Genomic DNA, 19,215 nt, shown 5'->3' with positions numbered 1-19,215 from the left:
GCCTTTTATTTTCATGTGCTGTCGCTTTAAGAAGCCTTTGGGTGCGCAGAGGCGCTACAGCAGCTCATCACATGATTCTTCTCTTGTGACAATCCAGACAGAAAGGAAAAGCCTTTCTGAGTTCCAGCTGAGTTACAGGGCGCTGCGATGACAGATTACTGCTGTACTGGTACCAAAGGACCAACTGGAAGGAGGGAAATGGAGTTAAGTTAACCATTACCAGACCGACTCGCACCATTCCTGTTTGTAAAGTGGACATTTGGTAAATATTTGGTGTTGTTGCGCCACCGGGGACAAAGTTGGCGCATGGAGAGGGACGAAGTTTCATTTTTGCGCAGCGTCTTTTCTTTGTTTTCTTTGTTTTCGTCGCCTGTGTGTGTCAACCAGCGTCGCACGGCTCTCCGGACAACAAAAGTCAAGTAGCCAAGTAGTTCAGTTTGAATCCTTTTCTGTTGCTGGAAGGTTTTAAGTTGAGGAAGGGGGCGCAGAGAACGTGACAACTTGAGGACGCATCACGTCGGGTGAGATGGTGGACAGCAAACCTCTTCTCCAGGACAGACCTCCCGCCTACAACGCCGTCCCAGGGGCTTATGAGTACGGCCCGCAACCGCAGCACAGCTATGGGGCCATCCCCGCGCCGGCCCCGCCGCCATACCAGTACCCAGACGGCCAAGGCAAGTAGCCCCGTACACACGTACACACTGTCCGTATACACCAGAAAGTGAAGCGGGCAGACGGGAAGAGAGGTCTCACTGCTTCCCACTTCCGTCTTCGTTTAAAGGAAAGTCCTTTTGTTGTGTCCTGTAGTCTGGGAGCGTCTGTAAGTCTTTATGTTGCAGTAGGTTGACATGTTGAAGCACAGAGAGTCAGACTTTAACTCATAAACACCGTGAAATGGAAATAAGTTTCATTTATCAGGTGCTACGGTGTTGCGCATGCGCAGTGCGAACATAGGATGCCTGGTATTTACCCATGGTATTTATAGGAGCCAAGTAGAAGTAGTCACATCTTTTATTTTGTAAGTAAAAGTAGAAACACTACAGCGTAAAAATACTCCACCAGAAGTACTCTTTAAGTCCTGCTTTCAAAATGTCACTCAAGTAAAAGTAGAATATACTTAAAGCAACAAAAGTAAAAGTACTCATCCAGCAGGAAGGCCCAATATATTGTATTATTATATTGTAATTATTGTCTTTCTCACTTAATGTTGCAGGTAAAGATGGAACTAATTACTTTACACACAGCTGGGCAATGTAATCTATAATAATACATCATATTATGTCTAAATTTGCTAAGTAAATGACACTTTAAAATACATATAGTGGAGTGGAGGTAGAAAGTAGCATAAAATGGAAATACTTGAGGTACAAGTGCCTCACAATTGCACTTGAGTAAAAGTACTTAGTTACATTCCACTTCCGTGAATAAGCAAATATGTGCCTCTCTAAGGTGCCTGATAAACAATAACAAATAAATGTTTTAGTCATATGATTTACAGTGTCAGCACCCACTCCGGTTAGTGTTTTTATAGGGAGCAACAGAATGTGAAATATGTTAATGATGAAGTGTTGGCACAGCGCAGGGAGCTTTGCAGCACCATTGAGAGCACACAGGTTGCACTGCTGCTGCAGCCCCAGGCCTTATACAGTCTGCTTCATGTGAAGCGGGCAGTCATCACCTGACTGCTACAACGACAAGGAAGTTACTCTGTCCTAAAATGATGTCGCATTTCTTGTAACTGTGTGCTGTTTCCTTATTTGCTCAACCTTTTGTTTTTTGGTGATCTTTGTAGATTAAATTAGGCTGTTGTGCAACTGAAAGGGGTAATTATTCTAAAACAGTGCATGTGTATAAATAAATATGTCAAATTTTCGAGTGTTATGATGTACTGCAGTTCTGCCTATGGTTTGTCCAAATGGTGTTGTACCCCAGCAGAACATGGTTCTCAGGGGTATTTAACAAATGTTAATGTCTTTATTAGGTTATATTTATCAGAGAGCCAACATGAAGTCAGAGTAAAGTGTCCATAACATTAGTGTGCTGCATGTGTAATTTACGTAGACAGTAGTAGCTTTGATTTATTGTATATTTGTATGGTATACTGTATAGCTGTACCAGTGGCATACGGTAGTTATGATGGGCCCTAGTGCCAGATTTTGCATCGAAACAGCTACTGTATATCCTCCTGAGAGCTGAACTTTTGTTTGGTATGCGATTTAAATTGCTCCTAGCTATTTGGGATCAGTAGGACCCAATAAGTATAAAAAACTAAACACTCACAACTATAATAAAGTCCCAGTGTCCTCAGTAGAATGTCGTCAAACAAGTACTTCCTGATTAACAGCGTCCTAGCTCGTTACTTTCACTAAAATTGGTCAAATCTGTTGCTATATCAAACTACAAACATTATTAATCATGAATAAACAAATTTCACCTATAAAATGTGATCAGGTTTTGGACCATATCCACTTTTGTGTCAGGATCAGCTGCAGACTGACTTGGCAGAGATGGCTGCCATCTTGTTTTTACATGGATTAGTGTATTGTGCTCTTGCTACCACTAGATGGCACATTAAAGCATCCACGAACGAGGACAACAGGTCTAAGTTAAGAAGAATGAAGTAAAAGGTCAAGTAAACCCAAATTGTGATGTCCTCATGAGGACACAGGGTCTCAGGAGGATATTTTATTGTATTGTCACATGATCAAATACAGACTTGGCATTGGACAATGTCACCATACATATTACCTATTATTATTGCACATCTGTATATGACAAAAATATATTTAATTTTTTGTTATAGATTTCTACTGACTATTTAACAAAAAAAAAGAAACATTGATGGAGATATATGTGCCAGCTCAAGGGCACATATAGCAGATAACAGCGTTTGAAGTCAAAGTGTGCTCTTTGAACACAGGTGTAAATTAATCACTTACAAGAGCCTGTTCTCTGCTCGAGAGAAGGCGGCCCCCCCAGCCACTCTTTACACTTGTTAGAGTTAGAGTTAGAGTTTTAGTCTCTCTCACAGGGAGGCATCCTTATCAGAGAAAAGGTGTTGGCAAACATTTCTGGGAACGAATGTGTGGTCGTGGTATCAGAGTTTACCATGTCTCACAAACATAACACAGGTGGTCAGAGAAAATCAATACATTCTGTTAGTATCAGTAAAATGAACCCGTTAATCCTCAACTTGCCAACAAACACACTCACAACACAGTCACAAATATCACAACATGATGTGGGAATTTAATATTGATGCTTTTTTTGTAAAAGTGAATGTCCACAATAACATGTATCCCATTCCCTTCTGTGAACTCCAGGGTACCCATCAGCCCAAATTCCCCCTGCCATAGCCCAGCAGCCGTACCCTGGGACGTACACCATCATACAACCGTCTGTAGTGGTGGTGGGAGGCTGCCCTGCCTGCAGGTGAGGACACACACTCACATGCGTATTGAAATGTATATTATGACAGTCAAATATCCACGTCTTTGGTACTGTGTCACCTCACTGTCACGGTCACAGGCGAGTTCAGGAGTGATACACATGAACTGAATTGAGATTAAATAATGGACAGTGAGGTTTGTAGATTAGCACGTGCTCAAATCCAGCGTCCCATGCTCAGTGTGACTAAGCCAGTTTCTGAGCATATTTCCTTTTGAGGCTAAAATCATCTTCATCCAAACTATCTGCATGTGTTGTTCCTGCACGTATGATGTCAGGCCCACAGTGTGATCTAAGGTTAAGCGGATGTGACTTTCAGTTTTGGGAGATGGTTTTACACTGGTTTGGTTTCACTGTGCCTGAGTCAGCATCCTGTCAAATCAGATGATTTCGGCCTCAGACATGTGACGGGGGGGGGGGGGGGGGGGCCGGTTCAGGCCAAGGTGGTTACAGCAGGACACAGTTCACAAGAGCAGCAAATGGAAATCAGATGTCTTGCTATCCACGTGTTGTATTTGAGTAATAGAATAAAAGCATAATAAAAGCATACACACCATGTTGTGTATGTCCAAAGTATGTAACATTCACACAGGCTGGTACAGTTTTAATCAGCATTTCATCTTGGCCATTTTCCCCCCCGTCAGTGAACAGCTCCTGGCACCCATGTACAAATAAGTTGTGCAAATACTCCCAGCTTGTGGTGTATGATTTAATGAGGTTGACCCAGGGTCATCACTGCAGCAGAATCTAATATTATCAGTGTAATTAAAGCCTATTTATCAGGATTATTTCTATTTAATCTGCACCACAAAAGTTAAACATCCACAGCTATGTGACACTCTTTCATGGCTTTAACTCTAAGTGCTTCCCAAAGCACCTTTTCATTTCCTGTCTCTTTATTGTCGACGTTTGATGCGTTGCATTTGTTAATTCCTCCTCAGCGCCTACAGCAGATTTACTGGGCGGCGTGGTGCAGTCATGAGACCGCGGTTAGCACTTTGTTCACCGTGACTCTGGATTACAGCTGCTCTGAGGCTTTCAAAACAAGTTGCTTCGTGTTCTGATGATTGTAACTTTTCTTCCTAATGTCACACAAGGCCAGAACCCTTTCTAGATTATACTTTATTTCCTCAAAAGATCTTTTTGCAGTAAAACTATAACGAACCACAGGACAGATGCAAAACAGCCTTTACATCTGATACAGCTCTATTGAGGAAGTAGGAAAATGAAAAGGGCATATTTTTACACACTTCAGCATCAGCTGATTTTAAACAATGACAGTAATTATTTTAGGTCAGACTCATGCTGAGTGTTTCTGATGGTTGTTTACAGTGAAATGTCAGGACAAGGTTCAGACTGGGGATTACAAAGAGAGATAAGCATTCAGTAAACTGTTAGGGAAATGTAATAACTTATGACACTGCTCTGGTCACCCGGTCACCTCGGTCTCTGTCAAAGATCCTTTTAATAGACGTAATCTAATAATAATAACTTAATAATAATAATAAAGTCTACATTATCAATAATTACATTGTTTACTTAGTGTAATAAATGAATAAACAACCTTAAATAGTCTGATATAAACCTACATCAGTGAATAGCCACTAAAAGCCTACAGCCACGCACAGATCATGAGACGCCAGGCCCCTGGACGAAGACGTGTAAAATGTCCTCCCTCGGTCCTTCTTCTGAATGTTGCCTCTCTTTTTCTTTATTTTTGTAGTCTTTTTGTGTCTCTTTGGAGCCATGTTTTCCATCGTAGTCATTTTGTGTTTTATTTCTGGTCATTTTGTACCTCTCTGGTGCGTCTCTTCGTGGTCATTTTGTTTTTTCTTTGTAATCATTTTGCATCTCTATTTGATTGTTTTGCATCTCTTTGTAGTCTTAATGTGTCTCTATGTGGTCATTTTGTACCTCTATGTGGTCCTTTAGCATCTCTTTGTGGTTGTTTTGTGTTTCTTCGCAGTCCTTTTGCACCCCTTTGTATTCCTTTTGTGTCTCTTTATGGTCATTTTGCGTCTCATTGTGGTGATTTTGTCTTTTTGTGATTATTTTGTACCTCTGTGGGGTTCTTTTGTATCTTTTTGTGATTGTTTTGGGTTTGTTGAAGGTGGCAGGGCTATTTGGGCTGAGAAAGCCTGTGAGTTTATCTTCTCTGTCTCCTTTTACTTTAGCTTGTATTGGAGTTACGGTATGTAGCATGTGAAAGAGAGTATGGTGAATGTGCTAGGAAAGTTAGTATTGGCACGGTCACTACCTGGAGCTCGCATTAATGGAGCCTGGGTTTGTTGAAGGTGGCAGTGCTGTTTGGGCTGAGAAAGCCAAGTCGTAATATAGGTAAGGTAAAGGAGGTTATTGGGTTGGTGTGGAGAGCAGTGAGACTTGGCATTACGTAGGGGAGTGTCTCTGGGACGCCAGAGATCACTGTCTAGCCTCCTGGAGGTGTCGTGGGACCAACTAGACGAAGCACTGGTGAAAGGAGGTTCCCACCTGATGACCCCAAAGACATGTTAGTTATCACTGCTCACTGCTTTGTATACTTAAGCCTTGCCATAATAGCTTATCATAGGGCTTAGGAGGTTATTCACTGAGTGCTGATCCTTTCTCTAGAGCACAAACTAATGGTGTTTATTTGAACTTCTTTGCAGTCTTTTTGCACCTCTTTGTATTCCTTTTGCGTCTCTTTGTGGTTGTTTTGCGTCTGCTTGTGGTCATTTAGTCTTTTTCTGGTGATTTTGTACCTCTGTGTGGTCCTTTTGCGTCTCTCTGTTGTCGTTTTGTGTTTCTTTGCAGTTGTTTTGCACCTCTTAGTTGTCCTTTTGCATCTCTTTGTGGTCGTTTCACACTTTCTGTAGTCTTTGTGCATCGCTTTATGGTCATTTTGTTTGTCTTTGTAGCCGTTTTGAATCTTTGTAGAAATTTTGTGTCTCTTTGTGGTTGTTTTCTGTGTCTTTGTAGTCATTCTGCGATTCTGTGGTTGTTTTGCATCTCTTTTGCATCTTTACATTGTCATTTTGTGCCTCTTTATTGTTTTATATCTCTGTTGTTCTCTGTGCCTCTTGGTGGATGGTTTGTATCTTTTTGTATTTCCTTGACTTTTCCTTCATAAACTTCAACAGTCACTTTATACAAATGTTGTGGTGCAGGGGCCCGGGGCCTGTACCCAGTGTGTCTGCTCATTAATCCATCCAGAGAACACTTGTATGTGCCTGCAGTCCTGCATCAGTTTATATTTTCTTACTAATGCTTTCTGTTGTGTGTGTTTGTGTGTCGCAGAGTCGGCGTCCTGGAGGATGACTTCACCTGCCTGGGGATCCTGTGTGCCATCTTCTTCTTCCCCCTGGGCCTCCTCTTCTGCTTCGCACTGCGTCAGAGAAGGTGTCCCAACTGTGGCGCCACCTTCGGCTAGAGGGACCAAAACCACAGCTCATGCACCTGCTCCCATGCACACACACACACACACACACGCACACACACACACACACACACACGAAATCCATCATTTTTGTGTCTTTTATTTTGTTATCATTTCTTAATATTGCACATTGCTGTTGCCATTACGTTATGTACAACAAATGATCAAGATGATATTACCATGAATTATGATGTTTTATTAGAGGCACACGTAGAAATCTATTTTCATCTGCTAGTTGAGGATTTATTCTAGCACATGTACGTGTCCAGTTGTTGTCAGTGCCTTCACGACATGCTGAGTGATCATCAGAGATTCCATCAGTCATGATTTCTCCTGTAGACTTAGCTCAGTTATCTGCGGATCTGAGCAGATTCCTTAATGTTTTTTTTTTTTTCAAGCCAGATTTGACTGAGACACTTGTGCTTGAGTTTTTATTCCCCTTTTGTCTTCGCTGGCACACTGCATACATAATTTTGTGCTTGGTAACATTGTACTCAACACAGCATCCATGTAGATCACTGATGTATTAGCTTCATAAATGTAAACCTTTTTTTTGGCTCAGTGTGTCGCTGGGAATAACACACACAAGATCTTTAAAAAAAAAAAAAATGACATGTAAAGATCCTCGGAGGTGAGCTGTCCCGGCTGAAACAACAGACTCGTCCCAGACAGAAAGCCTGCGCCATTTTTGTCTGTTTTTGTGGATATTATTTCTTGGGGCCATATTTGCACTGACAGTTTGTTTGATGATTATTCTGCTGGGTTGTGCTTTTTCCAGGGCCAATGCAGACCTCAGGTACATACAATCTGAAAACGCCCTCGACTTTACAACCTCAATCACTGTTTGACTTCATGAGGACTCTTTATGTCAAAGTGCAGACTCCTCCTTTTAACACGTGGAGTTTTCACTTCATGGAAGCATGCTGGGAGGAAAAGCTGGAAAAAAAACAAATCTCTCAATAATGTGTATAATCTATGGATTTTTATCTTAGTACTCCGTGACAAGTCACCCTGCCCCATTCCTCCCAAACCAGACAATCAATGGAGAATGTCTACGTCCCTGTATCTGCAGTATCTGTGTCTACGTCTTCCATCACAGCAAGATGTTATATAACTGTCCATGGCAGAAGAAAAGAGAGAGAACTGGGTGGGAGTGATTTTAAAACAAATCTTGCTTTAGAAAACACACTACGCACGCTCTTATGATTGAGGTTCTTACTTTTTATATATGAGTTACTGTAATTAAAAATGAATGCTACTTACCTTTTTGACTGCTCCTTTCATTTTTCAAACAAATCAACATTAAATGCTAAAAATATACTGTTACACATCATGAGAACACTTACACAGACACTTTGTGGATTCCTTGTACAGTGTAATAAACTAAACGGCACATTTGAAGAAATAAATCTTTATTTTTCATACAGCAAATTCTATTAAGGTTGTAATCGGGCCAAGAGGTGTGCTTATAATGCCACGTGTTGTGATTAAAGCAGAAATGACTGCACTGTTGATGTGAAGATGAGGCCATTGTCGAAAATCTGAAGAACACAACAGGTGAATTATATTTTTACAGTAGTTATGTTTGTGTCATTAAGGCAAGAGTCCTCGCTCCTCGGTCGTCTAGCTCTACAAAAACGTTAAGTTAGATGGCAAAGGACAATATTTATAGCATCTGTTGTACAAATGTATATACAAGACGGACTAAAGATCACTTGTGTGCCTTTTTTGGATGCATCCCTTAGAGTTTTCCTCTCCTCACAGCAACAGTCAACGACATTTTTAGTATCGACGCCAAGATGCGACATTTTCATAAGGACCTGAAGGTGAAATGCAAGAGGTCCTCTACAGTACATTCTTCTACTGTCTGTCCTATGGCAACAGAAAAGATTTCTAACAGTCATTTTGACGATGAACAAGCAACAGCATAAATACATTGCAGAATTTTCTTTGACCATTTTTATTCATCCATTTCTCAAGTGCAGGTAAAGACTGTGGTCATTTAAACATCACCACCACAAACAGAGGGACAAAAATAGACATAGAAAATATATATATATATATATATTAAATATATGACCATCTGTTCTGTAAAATAAAACGGTCCCAAAATACTTCATGTGAGTTTGCAGCAGTGAAGGATCCCAGATTCAAATGGCATTTTTTTTTAAATCTTCTTGATGCTGGCCAAGTTCTGTGTGTGTTTCAAAGAGACCAGGAGAAGCTGCTGGACAGTAAAGGCAGGGCGGAGCTGCACGTCACAGGTGGAGGACACAGGAAGGTTGACGAGATGTTGTGGGGACGGAGGATGTGTGGAAATGTGGACCGATCAGATGACGGGTGCAGAGCGGTCGTTGGTGACGGTTGGACGTAGCCGGATGGTGGCGAATGGGTTCCCTCCCCTGTGAAAACAGGCAGCAGAGATGAGTGACGTGTGCATGAGTGAGAAAAAGGCACATCATCTCATTCATGTTTTATGTCACTTACGCTAGGTAAGCAGGCGTAGGTCTTGAGGTGCCGTTCGGCTGCGCTGCCTGTGGAGAAAACACAGATTCACCATCACCTCTGAGGCACATGAACATTCACTTTAACACACAGTATACAACCATGACACATCTGCACTATGAAAACCTCAGTCGCCTCATTTTCTGCCGTGCTTGGTGCATTTACATTTTTTCCATGTACAGTGTAAACCAACACGTACACACATATTTCAGGCTGTTGAGAGATTGGATACACTTGATGACTGTATGAGCGAAGGAAAGCGTGGGAAAGACAGTGAGCCGTGTCACATCACGAGACAGTGTGTGGAATCTGGAGCTTCTGGAAATTCAAGTCTGTTCGACAATCAGCTGCATAATGTTTTCTTGTGACGAGTCGGTGCCACCAAACCTGAACACACACAGAAGTGTGGAGCAGAGTTTACCACTGGAGATGAGGTGTTTGTTTGAAACAGTAGCCTTTTAAACACAAATAAACTGGCACTGACACTCAATTAAATGACCAAATCAAAGGGGGAATAAAGCATGTGATCCTCTCTACCTGGGATCATCCTAATCACACTGATCTTGAGCCCAGTCCCAGTCTCCACACCCTGCGTTCCCACACAGCACATGAGGGCTTAGTGTTGTCCCACTGTCGAATCATCAAGTGCACTGCGGCCCTCCCACAGACATCTTGAGCCCTTTTACGCACACTTTTCCTAAGTCCGGAATTTCCGCAGACTTTGCCTGAGGGCTCTACACACGATTCATAGTGTCGTGACGTTAAAACACAGAGCTACCAGGGGAAGCCCTGCAGCGATTAAAAACAGAAGGTGCTCAGCCTGGCTTATTAAAGATACAGAGATTGTCCATGAAAAACACATGAAATCAAAGGAATGCAAGAGACTATATTACACATCTTTGTTACTCATCAACCATTTAACTTGAATTCTGAAGTGCCTTTGCTGTGAAGAAGGTGAAAATCCGACAACTGTACCACACTAACATGCTCTGGCATCGTCAAGGTAACGTGATTAGTCATCACAAAGTGCTGTCCCATTCCTGCTTATACCATTTTGAACCCTCGCAGCCTCTCACACTCAAGTATTTACCAGCTGACGCCACTGAAGTCCCTGAGAGTTCAGGGGACATTGGGATTGGGCCTTGTACTCTTTAAATCCTTGCAACACCTTGGAGACTACGTGTGAGAGACACAACAAAACAACAAACGTGACTGGTGAGTGGGGAATACAAGGAGAAAATCTAGCTGCAGACACACACAATCAAATCAACAGAGACAGCAGAGTTTCCTCCTCTGTACTGCAGCCAGAAGAAACTCTCTATCTTCCTGTAAACACAAAAAAATGTACACAGGCTGTGTCCTAAATCACTCCCCATTTAGTATACTGTGCATCACATTTAGTGTCCAACTTTATTTAGAGTTTGTATTCTGTCAGAAAATTCCCACAACTGAATGAAAAAATGTGTGTGAATTCAGAGAAACTGATTTATCCATACACATCTGAATAGCTGAAACATTTTCAATACACGTGATCCACAGTCTCTGTCACTCTGGTTGCACATCAGCTTTTGCTGCACGGTTTTGTTTTGCTTCTTAGTTGCACTACCGCAAGTTAATATTGTTTTCATTAATGTAAAAATGTTTTAATATTGTTCACATTTACTTAAGTCATTCTGCTTTAAAAATGTCTTCTTCATATTTTCATTGTAATGCTTCTGTATGTTTAATGTTTGCACCAAAGACCAAAGCAAAGTCCTTCTATGTAAAAATATAACTTATATGACCTTAATGTCAATTTTTCCCTGTAGTATCAAAAGTGATATTGAAGTCACAATATGTTTAATTAAAAAATCTATACAAAATACTGCCAACAAGAAAAATGCTTTTTGGTTGGGGTATGGAAGATGGTGTAAACTGTTGTTTCTGTAAATTTTAAATTGAAGATATGCTGCATTTATTTTGGTTCTGTCCCCATGTGGCAACTTTTTGGACGACTATTAAAAGTTGGCTTTTATCAAGTTTGATTTTTTTAAACCACGTGCCCTCAAACAATAATGCTCGGTGAATTAGGAAAAGGTTGTCCTAACATTTTAAATACTATTATGATATTAAGAAGAAAATTGAATCATATGAAAAAGAGCATTTGACATTCCCCAGTTTTCTTTCCTTGTTAAAACATTTCTTTATGTCAGAAGGCATTATTGCTAAAAGGCAGGGGAAACGATGGAAGAGATTAAGGCCAAGCTTAAAGAAGGATGATAATGATATCATTATTTACTTGTTTTTGGTTGTTTGTTTTGTTGTTGATTTGTTTTTTTGTGTATCTGTAATTTTTCTTTCCTTCCTATTACTATCATATGTTTATATCAGTAGTTTATGATGTGTTATAGTGTAGTTGTGTAATTTGTATTTGCTTTGTTTAAATACATTTAAAAAAAGGTACTGAATTAGATATTTGTCAGGGCACTGCATTGAAGTCAGAAACTCCAGTGCTGTGAACACTAATGCTGACACAAGACTACATAGGGAGTAGTGGATGACTAAATTAGGGAGTGATTTCAGACACAGCTTCTGTTTTGCAAACTTATTTGTCAGCATTAAATTGTCCTGACAGCTGACCCTATCTTCCAACTATCAATCTGCAGTACTGCCAAGAATCCACAAGGGGTCAGGAGTGGATAAAGTAACTGATGTCTCTGTCAGAGCGTTTCAGTCTCAGTGCAGTCCCTCTCATTGTGACCTGTGTTACTCCCATCAGACACACTCAGATCCTTTACTTAAGTAAAAGTAAAAACACCAGAGTCTCAAAATGCTCTAACACAAGTAAAAGTCCTCAATTCAAAACGTTACTCAATGAAAAGTACAGAGGTATTATCAACATGTTCTTAAATTATCAAATGTAAAAAAATACTTTCACATTTCACAGTGTCATATTATTATAAAGTATATTATTCTGGGTTTTTTTTTTTTTTTAAAAAAAACATTCAAGATTCACAGTTATTTATTTGTCCCTGGGGAAAACTGTCTCAGGCATAAAGGCTGCCTCATAAAAACATATACTGCAGGAACAGACAGAAAAGGGCGTCGCACATACAAGTGCAAATTTAAAATGTATTCAAATACGTGCAACACCATCCCTCACTTCACACCCTTCTCATGTCCTGAGTTTAGGAGTTTCACTGACAGAGGGATGAAAGAATTTTTATTTAGGTATCTCCTCCTCCTCTCTGCATTTTCATCACTAACTAATGCAAATCTTAAATACTGCTACTTAAATACTACAAAAGTACTTTTCCACCACTGCCCACAGGACATCAAGAGTTCCACATCTGTGCTTCTCCTACAGATGTTTGAATTACAAATCACGCAGCAACAATCTTTCTATATTCAATGTGAACACTTTACATCTCCTCTCTAAAACATCCAGTGTCTCTGCTTTTGTTGAACCGTGACTGCAGTTTAATACACACTTGTACAGTCAACATGTTAATACACAGCTCGGCCGGGGAGCCAAGAATATCTTCACCTCTGTGGGTTCTGCTCTGTTAAACTCTGAGTATCAACACTCACAGATATCTGTTCTTGCATTGCGCTGATACTCGGCCTGGAGGTCAAAAGCGTCTCTGCCCCTTCAACTTTCTCTGTAGATCTCAATCTCTCACATCACTCCCTCTCCCTCACTCTCTCTCTGTTTGTCTCCATCCTCTAAATATATTCATTCCTGTGAGTCGTTATCTTTTCCACAGTGAAAGGCACAGAACCAGTGAGGGTGCATTTTTCTCTCATGGTGACGGTGCATTCCTGGGTAACCCCACCTCCCCCCGCCCTCCCCTCCCCCTCTAACAAACCTACAACACTGAAAAAAAAAGGCTCGGCTGAAACATTTCAGTTAGTTTAATGTGAAGTGAAAATACGCAGAAACAGCACTGTGGGATTACAGATGCTCTGATTCTGGCTTAATATCGACCTCTATTTAGAGCACGGGCAGAATTATAGACTAATAAATAGAGAACATAAAGTATTACGGGAAAATAAAACCGACTTCCTCCCAGTATCAGCGCAGCAGAAACACATATTTATCAAGTTTACCACCTGAGCAGCACAAAAAGTGACGCAGCACACATATCAAACTGACATTAAAATTCATGAATGCTGCAGCAACAAGTCCCGCACTAACCCAACACACGTGCACAAACATGTGCACACACCAACACATCGCTTCAGCCACCCACTCACACACTGAGCTCAACATAAATCAGAGTATTACTGTAGCAGTGCAGAACTTTTCCCTCACATGCAACTCTATTCTGAGACGTGTGTGTGTTTTGAGTTAAAGTGGGGATTTTAGGAGATAAAGTGACCCTGCTTTACATTGGAAAACGGAAGGAGGGACAGACAGACAGAGGCATGCATCTGAAATGGCGAGACGGGTGCGCAGATGTGGAGATAAACAGACAAACAACAGCTTGAGGAACTGAAAGAATGAAGAGGGAAGGACAAAGAGGGAAGCTGCCGGGTATCGGGTTCAGCCAGAGTGGAATTCCACCATGATGCAGAGTCAGTGGTGGAGAGATGCAGCCTGGATGTGGACTGACAGGCCTGACAGTGGAGACACATGCACACACAAAAGCATGGTGATCATTGTCCCTATTACTGTATGTCTGCCTGTGGCTGCGGACCAAATGGGTGGTGAATAATGAATACTGCAGAGGCAAGACAGAGAGAAGTATCTGCATTTGCCATCTGACCATTGAACCTCCATCTGGGTCAAACATCACAGCCTACCAGAATAGCCTCATCATTGGCTGTGTTTGTGTTTCTTGTGTGTGTACTGTGGCTCAATCCCAACCCACCCCTTACCCCTACCACTTAGTCCCTCTCCTCCGTTTTGTGAATTCATGTCAAGGGGTAGGCTGGACTGATTCTTGATGGGATAGAGGCATACTTATAACTGAGTGTTACGAGATATGGTCAGCAAGATGGCTGCACATGCAACAAAAGAGACCTGCACATGTAATTTTTGTTAATAAGAATCAAAAATTACGAAAACAATTGTATTATCTTAGTTCAATGCACGAGTGGATTATGCGACAGTGGGCCCCTGGGCTCAGATATGCAAAAGGCCCCACCACCTCTTCTACAAGGGAACAAGACACAAACTTTGTGGTGGTTTTGCATTTCTTTTAAGTGGTTCGGATGCTAGGGTTAGTTATTAGATGTCTTTTGGTAGTCATTTGGGTCTCTTAGAGGTAATTTTGTGTCTTAATAAGGTACTTTTGTGTCTCTTTGACATAATTTTGTGTCACTTTGCAGTCATTTTTTGTCTGCTTGTGGTTGTTTTATGCCCTTTTGGGGTCATTTTTTTGGCTCTTTGTGGTTATTTTGCCTATGTTGCAGCTATTTTGTGTCTCTTTGAAGTTCCATTGCATCCTTTGTGATCTTGTTGTGTCTTTTGTGGTCATTTTGGGTCTTTTCTGGTCGTTAAGTGTTAATTTGAGTGACATTTTGTGCCCCTGGGCCTGCTCCCGATAGGCCCGTTCCGTAATCCATCCATGGTTTAATGTCATTTCAACGGATTATGGTCCTTTTCTTTAAAACAAGCATAGCAAACAAAGCTAGTGGTGTGATGCTGTCTTGGTGGCTAACTAGCTAGCTAGCTAGCTAGCTAGCTAATGTTACATTGTTGCTTCTGATTTGTGCATGACAGTCCTGCGTTTTGTCATATTTTCATGTTGTATTCCCTCCCTTTGATGGTATATGATGCACAAACTTTAACTTAAGTCCAGTAGCAGAGTAGCTGCACTTGTTACTGCTCCTGCAATGCCAGTGCAGACTGACAGGGATGGAGTACAGGTTGCTAACATTAGCCTACAGGGTGGCCTGCTAATGAATTATTTGATGACTTGTTTGATCGATTGTTAACATGAAACTTAAGTTGTGAATGAATTGCCAGCATCACTGCATTTCTGTCTCCATCAGATAAGGACAAATGTCACTGTGGTAACAACTTTATTGCCACAGCCCCGTTTGTTTACATAAATGACATTGTTGATGATGACAATAATGGTGATATATCAGGATCTTAAAGGGTTGTCTTATTTCATTTCAGGGGAAGATTTGGACCACAACCTCTTTGCACTGTAACTCTGTCTCACGGGGCAAAGGGGCACTCGAAAACAAGGCGCAGGGGCATAAATAAGAAATGGGATTGGGCCTGTGTCTGTCTCAGGCCTTCCATGTTTAAAATAAAGTGCTAAAATTATCATATATGATAAGTACGTTAGCTTTAGGACATGAGGCTTGATTTGACTTGCAAATCAGTGACTTACAGCATACTGACCATATCACCCAGTGAGTCAGTTCTATTCCAGATCAGGGGTGTAGCACCAGATTCTGGGTCCTATGTCTAAGTAGTCTCTGTGGGCCCCACACCAAATACAGCCTTGGGTAATCAGTGTTAATTAGTCTCAGTGGGTAGATGTATTTAGCTTGATGACTAAGTGAGGACGAGACAGTTAGTTTGAGTTGTTTTAAACATCTTAAATAGGAAATATCCATAAATGTATCCAACATCCCACTGTGGCTGAAAGGTGTGGAACGTTTTTAAAAGGTCTTCATGGAGCTTAAAAGCTGTGCTGTGTGATGTCGTGCAGAGTGTGTGGATGAGATCGTGCAAACCGAGCAGATGATTTTAACCTTGACCAACCACAACACATTTACATATATGCAGCACGGTAGAACTACGAATGCTTTCACAGAGGAAAACCGCAACTTTGGTTGCCGCTTTGCATGGTATGCAAATGTGGAGAACATTTGTAAGGTAATGACAGCCAAGTTGGTACGGGAGGTGGCTGAAATAATCATTAGATAATATGATAACATAGATTATACTATTGATACTATTCCAGAGGATATACATATTCAAAAACATCCGCTGCAGAGATGTAGAAAGCGTGGGAGGGTGCCGTGTGTGTACTGCTGACCCAGAGTCTGATCTCACGTCTATCCCAGTGTCACCGCCTCATACTGGAAAAACGAGCCTTTATCAGCACACCGGGGATTATTGTAACAAAGGCGACTTTCTTTACTCAGCCTGTCTTCATCCCCTACAGCCATGTGAGGATGAAGTCCTAGAACTGCAATTTTGGAAGATAAGACAACTGGCAGTAGCCTTTACATCACATTTCTGACATTTCTTATGTTTGTGTCCTCAAAACAAAACAGAACAGAGTTTCTCCATTGTTGTTAAAGTCTGGGTAAAGCAAAAATCAAAATGCATTCTGAGTTTTTCACATCGCAGAGAAGTGTGTTATTAACCACAGAGCCTGATCTGCATGATTAAAAAGAATGCCAAGTCTATAAAATTAGGTTTCAAAATCATAAAAAAGTCATTAGTAGTCTCCATTTTAAGACACTGGGGCTGTGCTCACTGAGGGCGCTGAAATGAAAAACAAGCCGCTGCGCAGTGACAGCGGCAAATTAGCACGAATCCCGCACCCACAGCAGTGAGCAGCAACTGCAGGGCCGGGTAGCTGATTCAGGTGGAAAGACTGAAAGGTACATTCATGGCAACTATTTTGCTTATGTTTATAGGCCTGTGGCATTTAGCACAGCTGTTATTCATGTATTTATTTTACTGACAGAGATAAGAGAGCTTGCTGCTAGCGCTCTAATGTTAGTTTTTATATAAGGATGGCTCCAGTGTGTCATTGAGCGATGATGAAATAGTTACCAGTTGTTTCACATCTTCAACAACTATCTTCTTACCTATATAAAGTGTTAAGAAAGAAATCACTGATTTTACTTTTCCCCACTCTTTAGTCTCGGGTGGACCTGTATGGTGATTCCCCTAAGTAGAGATAAAATCTTGTTTATATAACTACTTGTCCTGTTCAGCCTGGTCATGGCGGATGGAAAGCATCCAACATACCCCAGATACAGTAGGTTACCAGTCTATCACTGGGCCACACACACACAACCATGTTACTTTTACATCCATGGACAATTTAAGTTTCCGGTCCACCTGATAGGAGGCTTTAGTACAAGTAAGCTGCTTATTGAAGGGGCTTTTTCCAGTTACAGCAACCTAAATATAAATTGAAGATAAGCAGTACAGTAAATGAGACATTATCCAATGTTATGATATGCCACCTTTGCCTCATGTTGAGCCAGAAGCATCCCTGCTGCTGTATGCTTCTCCAAACTGACATTTAGTATTCAAATTTCTTAAGAAAATATTATTAAATCAGTATTGTTTTTACAAGCAGAGAATGAAAATATCCAGAATATCCACTTGCTGGTATGTGCTTGTGCCTCACATGCATTTGCTTATAAGATATCCACACAACAGAAATTGTACTTGCAGCAAACTCCGTGTTAATCTGCCCCAAAGTCCCAATAATTGATTTTTATTGTGTATGTCAGCCGACACTAAGAGTGTATCAGAGTATGGTCAGGTTTCCAAGGCATAAAAAGCTCATCTGACACCACACACACACACACACACACACGCAGTCATCAGCAGTCAAGATAAGGCTGCACAGCTGCGGGTACAGTAGGTATCAGGTGAGACGGAGCCACACACTGCCAGTTCTATCACGACACTATGCACAGCAGAAAGGTATGGTTTGGCTTGTTATATGTCGTAGAACAATAATTTTTAACTGTGCTAGGCTTACTGGAATATTCTACACACGCTTGAGATGAATGCACATACACCAAACCCACTGACTGACCGTGTGATCAGACGAGGTGGAGGAGGCTGCAGAGGGCGTCGGGGAGTGGTGGTGGTTGTTGTTTGTGGTGACGGCGCTGGTATTGTTCTTGATGGCATTGAGCTGTGGGGTGTCACAGTAGTCCGCTGGGGGGAGCACCATGGTGGCCTCGTCTGTCTCTGTGTCCTGATGGTGAAGGTTGACAACACTTCTACTGCGGTACGGGGCAGCAGACACACTGTGCAGGAGCATGAGGAAGAGGAGGGGTGGCATGAGAGATGAAGGGGAAAACAAAAAGACAAAAATAGAGCACAGATGGGAAGGGAAAGAGAGGATGAGGATGGAGTGGAAGGAGAGAGTGAAGAAGGGAGAAGACAATAGCAGAGGGGCGAATAAGGCCACCAAAATGGCATGTGTGTGTGTGTTCCTGTGTTTCTATCTTCAAGGCCTGTCTCTTATAGAAAGGTTAATCCTAAAGTTGCTGTTAGGCTCATAGACATGATGTTAAAATTACGGTTTTGGGGTACAAACTAAATATGGTCAGTGGGGGGTCCTCATGAGGACAATAGGACAAAGATGTGTGTTGTTGTGTCCCCCAGCGCTGGTTATACTTTAAACTTTCTGTAGCAGTTGGCTGGCAGCCTCTCTGTGGGAGGTGCAGCACATTAAGATCTAATAAATTAATCCGACAGGGATTAGTCTCTTTGAAGAAAAGGCTGGAGTCGACTCACTGAACCTTCTCCCTCCCTCTCTCTTTCTTTCTCTCTCTCTCTCTCTCTCTCTCTCTCTCTCTCTCTCGTCAGCAGCAAAATCTTTTCATCAGCATAAAACATCCTGTTTCCTGATATTTTGCTGGGCTGGTGTGAAAAGTCCAAATTTAGATTCATTTCAATTACACAGATTTGATGGTTACACAATATTTATATGAGCAAAAGATACTTCAAAGTTTGTTTTTTTTTAGGAGCTATGAATCCTTAAAGAAAAACATTGCTGCTTTCATGAACGATTTCTGTAACACAACACGCACAGTGTTTGAAACAGAAAGATTTCATACAGCTGAATGCCTGAGCAGAATGAAAACACTGTTTGAGTTGAAGGGAAACTTTGTATTTTTCAACCTGTACCCTGTTTTAC

General features: G+C 41.4%; 2 protein-coding genes across 2 annotated transcripts in view; one reads left to right on the top strand and one right to left on the bottom strand.

Moving 5' to 3' along the window:
• The first annotated feature begins 96 nt into the window (after window positions 1–96).
• Window positions 97–8,124, top strand: bri3 (brain protein I3). The gene is made up of 3 exons (XM_049560380.1): window positions 97–674; window positions 3,324–3,432; window positions 6,724–8,124. The coding sequence occupies exons 1-3, from the start codon at window positions 527–529 to the stop codon at window positions 6,854–6,856; spliced, it is 390 nt and encodes a 129-aa protein (XP_049416337.1). The 5' UTR covers window positions 97–526; the 3' UTR covers window positions 6,857–8,124.
• A 125-nt stretch (window positions 8,125–8,249) lies between these two features.
• Window positions 8,250–19,215, bottom strand: part of baiap2l1b (BAR/IMD domain containing adaptor protein 2 like 1b) — a 49,790-nt gene continuing 38,824 nt past the window's right edge. Inside the window, exons 12-14 of the mRNA XM_049560379.1 lie at window positions 18,103–18,319; window positions 9,350–9,396; window positions 8,250–9,264 (exon numbers count right to left, since the gene is read on the bottom strand). Coding sequence (XP_049416336.1) covers window positions 9,192–9,264; window positions 9,350–9,396; window positions 18,103–18,319 — 337 coding nt within the window. The 3' untranslated portion in view covers window positions 8,250–9,191. The remainder of the gene's footprint in view (window positions 9,265–9,349; window positions 9,397–18,102; window positions 18,320–19,215) is intronic.

Source organism: Epinephelus fuscoguttatus, linkage group LG19 (genome assembly GCF_011397635.1).
Source record: "Epinephelus fuscoguttatus linkage group LG19, E.fuscoguttatus.final_Chr_v1".
Classification (NCBI taxonomy): Eukaryota; Metazoa; Chordata; class Actinopteri; order Perciformes; family Serranidae; genus Epinephelus; species Epinephelus fuscoguttatus.
Note: the sequence above shows the minus strand (reverse complement) of the source record. Positions and strands in the feature narration are given on the sequence as shown.